General features: G+C 39.7%; 1 protein-coding gene across 1 annotated transcript; it reads right to left on the bottom strand.

The window, feature by feature from the left end:
- Window positions 1–7,185: 7,185 nt before the first annotated feature.
- On the bottom strand, window positions 7,186–8,010 carry LOC117528423 (GTP-binding protein Rhes-like). Its single transcript, XM_034191050.1, has one exon. It carries the CDS (start codon window positions 7,857–7,859, stop codon window positions 7,233–7,235), a length of 627 nt encoding a protein of 208 aa, XP_034046941.1. The 5' UTR covers window positions 7,860–8,010; the 3' UTR covers window positions 7,186–7,232.
- Between the last annotated feature and the right edge of the window lie 799 nt (window positions 8,011–8,809).

Genomic DNA, 8,809 nt, shown 5'->3' with positions numbered 1-8,809 from the left:
GCTTTATATTGTAAGGCAAGGCCATACAATAATTACGTAAAAACCCCAACGGTCAAAACGACCCCCTGTGAGCAAGCACTTGGTGACAGTGGGAAGGAAAAACTCCCTTTTAACAGGAAGAAACCTCCAGCAGAACCAGGCTCAGGGAGGGGCCTTCTGCTGGGACTGGTTGGGGCTGAGGGAGAGAACCAGGAAAAAGACATGCTGTGGAGGGGAGCAGAGATCAATCACTAATGATTAAATGCAGAGTGGTGCATACAGAGCAAAAAGAGAAAGAAACACTCAATGCATCATGGGAACCCCCCAGCAGTCTAAGTCTATAGCAGCATAACTAAGGGATGGTTCAGGGTCACCTGATCCAGCCCTAACTATAAGCTTTAGCAAAAAGGAAAGTTTTAAGCCTAATCTTAAAAGTAGAGAGGGTGTCTGTCTCCCTGATCTGAATTGGGAGCTGGTTCCACAGGAGAGGAGCCTGAAAGCTGAAGGCTCTGCCTCCCATTCTACTCTTACAAACCCTAGGAACTACAAGTAAGCCTGCAGTCTGAGAGTGAAGCGCTCTATTGGGGTGATATGGTACTATGAGGTCCCTAAGATAAGATGGGACCTGATTATTCAAAACCTTATAAGTAAGAAGAAGAATTTTAAATTCTATTCTAGAATTAACAGGAAGCCAATGAAGAGAGGCCAATATGGGTGAGATATGCTCTCTCCTTCTAGTCCCCGTTAGTACTCTAGCTGCAGCATTTTGAATTAACTGAAGGCTTTTCAGGGAACTTTTAGGACAACCTGATAATAATGAATTACAATAGTCCAGCCTAGAGGAAATAAATGCATGAATTAGTTTTTCAGCATCACCCTGAGACAAGACCTTTCTAATTTTAGAGATATTGCGTAAATGCAAAAAAGCAGTCCTACATATTTGTTTAATATGCGCTTTGAATGACATATCCTGATCAAAAATGACTCCAAGATTTCTCACAGTATTACTAGAGGTCAGGGTAATGCCATCCAGAGTAAGGATCTGGTTAGACACCATGTTTCTAAGATTTGTGGGGCCAAGTACAGTAACTTCAGTTTTATCTGAGTTTAAAAGCAGGAAATTAGAGGTCATCCATGTCTTTATGTCTGTAAGACAATCCTGCAGTTTAGCTAATTGGTGTGTGTCCTCTGGCTTCATGGATAGATAAAGCTGGGTATCATCTGCGTAACAATGAAAATTTAAGCAATGCCGTCTAATAATACTGCCTAAGGGAAGCATGTATAAACTGAATAAAATTGGTCCTAGCACAGAACCTTGTGGAACTCCATAATTAACCTTAATCTGTGAAGACGATTAGCCATTTACATGAACAAATTGTAATCTATTAGATAAATATGATTCAAACCAGCGCAGTGCCTTTAATACCTATGGCATGCTCTAATCTCTGTAATAAAGTTTTATGGTCAACAGTATCAAAAGCAGCACTGAGGTCTAACAGAACAAGCACAGAGATGAGTCCACTGTCTGAGGCCATAAGAAGATCATTTGTAACCTTCACTAATGCTGTTTCTGTACTATGATGAATTCTAAAACCTGACTGAAACTCTTCAAATAGACCATTCCTCTGCAGATGATCAGTTAGCTGTTTTACAACTACCCTTTCAAGAATTTTTGAGAGAAAATGAAGGTTGGAGATTGACCTATAATTAGCTAAGATAGCCGGGTCAAGTGATGGCTTTTTAAGTAATGGTTTAATTACTGCCACCCTAAAAGCCTGTGGTACATAGCCAACTAATAAAGATAGATTGATCATATTTAAGATCGAAGCATTAAATAATGGTAGGGCTTCCTTGAGCAGCCTGGTAGGAATGGGGTCTAATAGACATGTTGATGGTTTGGATGAAGTAACTAATGAAAATAACTCAGAACAATCTGAGCGATAGAGTCTAACCAAATACCGGCATCACTGAAAGCAGCCAAAGATAACGATACGTCTTTGGGATGGTTATGAGTAATTTTTTCTCTAATAGTTAAAATTTTATTAGCAAAGAAAGTCATGAAGTCATTACTAGTTAAAGTTAAAGGAATACTCGGTTCAATAGAGCTCTGACTCTTTGTCAGCCTGGCTACAGTGCTGAAAAGAAACCTGGGGTTCTTATTTTCTTCAATTAGTGATGAGTAGTAAGATGTCCTAGCTTTACGGAGGGCTTTTTTTATAGAGCAACAGACTCTTTTTCCAGGCTAAGTGAAGATCTTCTAAATTAGTGAGACGCCATTTCCTCTCCAACTTACGGGTTATCTGCTTTAAGCTGCGAGTTTGTGAGTTATACCACGGAGTCAGGCACTTCTGATTTAAAGCTCTCTTTTTCAGAGGAGCTACAGCATCCAAAGTTGTCTTCAATGAGGATGTAAAACTATTGACGAGATACTCTATCTCACTTACAGAGTTTAGGTAGCTACTCTGCACTGTGTTGGTATATGGCATTAGAGAACATAAAGAAGGAATCATATCCTTAAACCTAGTTACAGCGCTTTCTGAAAGACTTCTAGTGTAATGAAACTTATTCCCCACTGCTGGGTAGTCCATCAGAGTAAATGTAAATGTTATTAAGAAATGATCAGACAAAAGGGAGTTTTCAGGGAATACTGTTAAGTCTTCAATTTCCATACCATAAGTCAGAACAAGATCTAAGATATGATTAAAATGGTGGGTGGACTCATTTACATTTTGAGCAAAGCCAATTGAGTCTAATAATAGATTAAATGCAGTGTTGAGGCTGTCATTCTCAGCATCTGTGTGGATGTTAAAATCGCCCACTATAATTATCTTATCTGAGCTAAGCACTAAGTCAGACAAAAGGTCTGAAAATTCACAGAGAAACTCACAGTAACGACCAGGTGGACGATAGATAATAACAAAACTGTTTTTTGGGATTTCCAATTTGGATGGACAAGACTAAGAGTCAAGCTTTCAAATAAATTAAAGCTCTGTCTGGGTTTTTGATTAATTAATAAGCTGGAATGGAAGATTGCTGCTAATCCTCCACCTCGGCCCGTGCTACGAGCATTCTGGCAGTTAGTGTGACTCGGGGGGTGACTCATTTAAACTAACATATTCATCCTGCTGTAACCAGGTTTCTGTAAGGCAGAATAAATCAATATGTTGATCAATTTTTATATCATTTTCTAACAGGGACTTAGAAGAGAGAGACCTAATGTTTAATAGACCACATTTAACTGTTTTAGTCTGTGGTGCAGTTGAAGGTGCTATATTATTTTTTCTTTTTGAATTTTTATGCTTAAATAGATTTTTGCTGGTTATTGGTGGTCTGGGAGCAGGCACCGTCTCTACGAGGATGGGGTAATGAGGGGATGGCAGGGGGAGAGAAGCTGCAGAGAGGTGTGTAAGACTACAACTCTGCTTCCTGGTCCCAACCCTGGATAGTCACAGTTTGGAGGATTTAAGAAAACTGGCCAGATTTCTAGAAATGAGAGCTGCTCCATCCAAAGTGGGATGGATGCCGTCTCTCCTAACAAGACCAGGTAAAAAAAAAAGCACAAAAGGGGGTGTTCACAATAATAGCATCTGCTGTTGACGCTACAAACTCAAAACTATTATGTTCAAACTGCTTTTTTAGCAATCCTGTGAATCACTAAACTAGTATTTAGTTGTATAACCACAGTTTTTCATGATTTCTTCACATCTGCGAGGCCTTAATTTTTGTTGTTTGTTGTTTACTAGTGTGCTTGGGGTCATTGTCTTGTTGAAACGCCCATTTCAAGGGCATGACCTCTTCAGCATAAGGCAACATGACCTCTTCAAGTATTTTGACATATCCAAACTGATCCATGATACCTGGTATGCGATATATAGGCCCAACACCATAGTAGGAGAAACATGCCCATATTATGATGCTTACACCACCATGCTTCACTGTCTTCACTGTGAACTGTGGCTTGAATTCAGAGTTTGGGGGTCATCTCACAAACTGTCTGCAACCCTTGGACCCAAAAAGAACAATTTTACTCTCATCAGTCCACAAAATATTCCTCCATTTCTCTTTACGCCAGTTGATGTGTTCTTTGGCAAATTGTAACCTCTTCTGCACGTCTTTTAACAGAGGGACTTTGCGGGGGATTCTTGCAAATAAATTAGCTTCACACAGGCGTCTTCTAACTGTCACAGCACTTACAGGTAACTCCAGACTGTCTTTGATCATCCTGGAACTGATCAATGGGTGAGCCTTTGCCATTCTGGTTATTCTTCTGTCCATTTTGATGGTTGTTTTCCGTTTTCTTCCATGCGTCTCTGTTTTTTTTTTTTTTTTTGTCCATTTTAAAGCATTGGAGATCATTGTAGATGAACAGCCTATAATTTTTTGCACCTGCGTATAAGTTTTCCCCTCTCCAATCAACTTTTTAATCAAACTACGCTGTTCTTCTGAACAATGTCTTGAACGTCCCATTTTCCTCAGGCTTTCAAAGAGAAAAGCATGTTCAACAGGTGCTGGCTTCATCCTTACATAGGGGACACCTGATTCACACCTGTTTGTTCCACAAAATTGACGAACTCACTGACTGAATGCCACACTACTATTATTGTGAACACCCCCTTTTCTACTTTTTTTACTAATAGCCCAATTTCATAGCCTTAAGAGTGTGCATATCATGAATGCTTGGTCTTGTTGGATTTGTGAGAATCTACTGAATCTACTGGTACCTTGTTTCCCATGTAACAATAAGAAATATAGTGAAAACCTGGATTAATCTTTTTAGTCACATAGCACTACTATTATTCTGAACACTACTTTGTAGAGGATATATAGAAGTTATTTTGAACAATTGATTTAAGATACCTCTATAGCTAATATGAAGTCATACTGGCAGCATGTTGGCTTACCGCAAGAAGATCTTGGGATCGCTTCCCACCTTGTCCTTTCTGTTTGGAATTTTTATGTTCTCCGTGTGTTTGTGTGGGTTCCCACCGGGTGCTCAGACTTCCTCCCACTTCCAAAGACAAGCAGTTTAGGTAAATCGGGAATATTAAATTGACTGTAGGTGTGAAAGTGTTTATCTGTTCATATCTATTGACAGACTGGCGTTCTGTCCAGGGTCCTGGGACAGTCTCCAGCATCCCCTTGACCCTTAGTTGGAATAAGCAGGTATAGAAAAAAGAATGAATAAAATCACATCACCTTCGTCTTTGTCACATGGGATTTAACTTGGGTGACCTTGGGGTCCACATGGATTTGGCATGGTGGGAAGGGTTGTAGTGCAGCAGATAAAAGAATATTTAGAGGGGAATCTTGCAAATGGTGATCAAAGCGTCAAATTTGGCAGAAATTCTCCTCAGACAATCCTCTTTTGAAAAAACTGATTGGCCACTTGAATTTTCAATCGGTGGTCAGGTAGGGGTCAATAGAAAAATTACAGAGGTCAAAATTACAATATGCTCCAATCATATTGAAAAATATTCCACATTATTTGCCTGATCATAAAGATTCCAAAAAGGTATAGTTTGGACTATCTGTGACTCTATGGAGTTACAGGATAAAAACAGCAAGAATGGTGATAAAGGTCAGTTTCATTTTGTACAGGGGTCAAAAGTTAAAGTTGCTCCAATTTTGGTAAAAACTGATGCAAATTACTAGTTGAGTTAACACAGTTTTAAAAAGGAATAGTTTGGACCATGTATCTTCCTTACTTATCACGTTACGGGGTAACATGTCATGTCATACTGTAGAAGGGCAATTCTACGGTAATGGAATTACAATCTGAGCTTATCTGTAGTGGTTAGATGCAATATGTACAGATTTTGCTGCTGTTATAATTTCGTTACCATAGAATTGCCCAGAATCCAATAGACGTAGACCTTGTTTGACCTTTACTTTGGAGACCAAGCATTCAACACTGTCAACACTATTTCATTTATTAATCCTATTAGCTCAACCAATAATTTGCATCACTTTTTACCAAAATTGGAGCAACTTTAACTTTGAGCCACATGGTTAGTCTTATTGAGGCAAAGTGTCATCAGTTTAAGTTAGCAGACAGAAAAATGTATCTTTTACTGGAGCCTTTAGATGTATGTAAAGTAACCACCAGGGGGCAATGTAAGAGTGGAAGATCATGAAAATGATTTTTGACAAACTTTTTAGTCATGTTACTCAAATGATAAAATGTTTGTCATATTTCTTTCTTTTAAAAAAATACTGTGGTTTTTCTTTAGATGAAGCAATAAACAAGCAATAATCTTTAAATGTCAATACAGTTGTGATTTAATCAAATTTATTTATACAGTTAAAAAAAAAATCACAAAAATTCTCCAGAGGGCTAAACAAAGTATAACATGTGACTGTCTCTGCTGTTTAATTTGATATCGAATAGGAAAATTAAGTTTTTCTTCAATCCACCCAGCAGAAAATGTTTTCAGTTATGAATGTGTAGCAGGTTTAACACTATAATTCATCTTGCAGGATGCTGCATTTGTAGCTTTAAAAACTCTGCATAGAATGATGAATCTGTGTCACTTCATATTTTTGTCTTGCATGCATGCCCATGTTTTGCATTGAATGTCTACACTCTGTTGCAGTTGTCTCACTTTAGAATCACATCACTGGAAACAAGTTTCTGCACAGTTTAATAAAAAAGTACACGCAGAGCATTCAGTTTTCATTTTCAGAATTATTTATTGCACAAGATGTTTTATCAAGCAGTGAGAATCTTTATTATGAAAAATATTTGAACAGAAAGCTGTCACCTTATTGACAACAAAACAAAAAACAAACCTGTCAATAAAACAAATGATTTCCACAAGGCATAGCGAAGGTTTTTTTATGCCGTATATGTTAAATTGTACAGTTTACAAAAACTATGCACATTTCTTCACTGGATTATGCATATTAAATAACCTGATGTCACACTTGTTGCATTTTAAAGACCAACAGCACAAAGCTCACGTGATCGCACACAGAAAGCTGCATATGTGTCACAAATACGGCAAAACAACAAATTTAATTCACAGAAGGTAATGTTTGCTCAGTCATATTGTTTCTTCCATGATTTGCATTTTTTTTTTTTTTTACATTTTTTGAGGAGTAGCAGTGCTGCAGGCTGCTGCTGAGGAACTGAAGCTGTTCTAATTTAAGAACTTTTAAAATCACTGTCTGTCCATCTCAGCGGAGTCCTCAGTCTCTTCTGTGAAGTTTTCTCTTTGTCGACTGCCGTTGGAGCCCCCTGCTGATCCACGGCATTAGCAGATGAGGCAGCTGTTGGCTTTGTTCATCGGTGGTCGGTTGGTGCTACTCTTGGGGAAGGTTTCCCGTCTCCGGCACAGTGCCGGACTCAGCCGACTGGGCAGGTTTGCCTGCTCGAGGAGTTCTCGAAAGACCTCCAGCACATTGGTGTTCTCTTTAGCCGAAGCCTCCAGGTAGCTGTGGTTCCAGTCCCGCTCCACTGTGGACACCATGTCACTGCTGGACACTTGGCGCTCATGGCAAAGGTCACTCTTGTTGGCCACAACCACAATAGGCGGACACTTATCCTCTTTGACCTCCAGGATCTCCTCTCGTAACGTCTTTACCGCCTCCAGGGATTCTGGGTCGTCCACTGCGTAGACCAGGGCGAAGGCGTCGCTCTGCTGGATGGAGAGCTTACGCATGGCGGGAAAGGAGTAGCTGCCGCTGGTGTCCATTATGTGGATGGTGACTTTGACCCCTCCCACTTCGTACTCCTTACTGTGGAGCTCCTCCACTGTGCGACGATGCTTGGTGTCAAAAGTGTCTTGAAGGAAACGTTTGATGAGGGCTGTTTTCCCAACTGCGGCTCCTCCCAGGAAGGCCAGACGCACTTCTGTCTTCTCCTTCACTGCAAGAGACATGGTGTCTTTCTGCAGATCCTTTTCTCTTTAAGATATTGGAAGCAGTTTCTTCAGTCTCCTGTCATCTGACAGCTTGTGTTGTCGGATCCTTGTGTACTGGTGAACGTGAATCTCTGCGGCAGATTTGCAAAAAGCTGCTCTCACAGCTTCAGAACTGAGCTGGAAGTAGTCGAAATAAAGCACAGGGATGATAACATGCACTGAGGCGACACTGTATTTGTAGTCTCACACTCCCTGCCCCCGTTTTCTCTCAGCCAATCACCAGAGGCCGGTATCTCTCCCTCTCTGGAGTAACAGAGGACAATGAGATTAGTGATTTATTTGAAAGCTTCAGTTCTTTCAAGCAATCAGTATTTGTTTTCCAGATGTGCAAAAGTACATAATCATTTTCGGTCCTTCTGTAAGGCAGCATATGTTAGCATTGATAGTTAAATGTGTTGTGCATCTCAGGACTTGCTTAAATACTCGTATACACCCCAGCAAATAGAAATTGTGGGGGTAAATAGGAATCAACCTTTGTGTATGTCTGTCGATGAGTCTTCTAAGCACAACTCATCCTCAACCTTTGTTTGGATTTTAGTGAAACAGTGGAAGCACACGACATGAAGATGTGCATTAAGACAAATAATTCTGGTGTGATATCTTAAAAGGGAGATAACTGCACATTTGTGTTTTTAATAGCCACATTCAAAGATCCATGGGACGCTGTGGTAGGTCGCTTGTACGCACGCCCAGCTTTAGCAATGTCCGGATGGTATTTATGGTTGTGTATTTATATTTATATTTGCAAACTGTTATTTATTTATTTATTTTTTTTTACTTTCACTTTTGATACTGTGTGCTTCTTGCCCTGTGTGCTGCTATACAATGCTGCTGGAACCTCAATTTCCCCGAGGGAGTCTTCCCAAGGGATCAGTAAATTCTATCTAATCTAAACTAATCTAATGTAA

This window comes from Thalassophryne amazonica, chromosome 16 (genome assembly GCF_902500255.1).
Source record: "Thalassophryne amazonica chromosome 16, fThaAma1.1, whole genome shotgun sequence".
Taxonomy (NCBI): domain Eukaryota; kingdom Metazoa; phylum Chordata; class Actinopteri; order Batrachoidiformes; family Batrachoididae; genus Thalassophryne; species Thalassophryne amazonica.
Note: the sequence above shows the minus strand (reverse complement) of the source record. Positions and strands in the feature narration are given on the sequence as shown.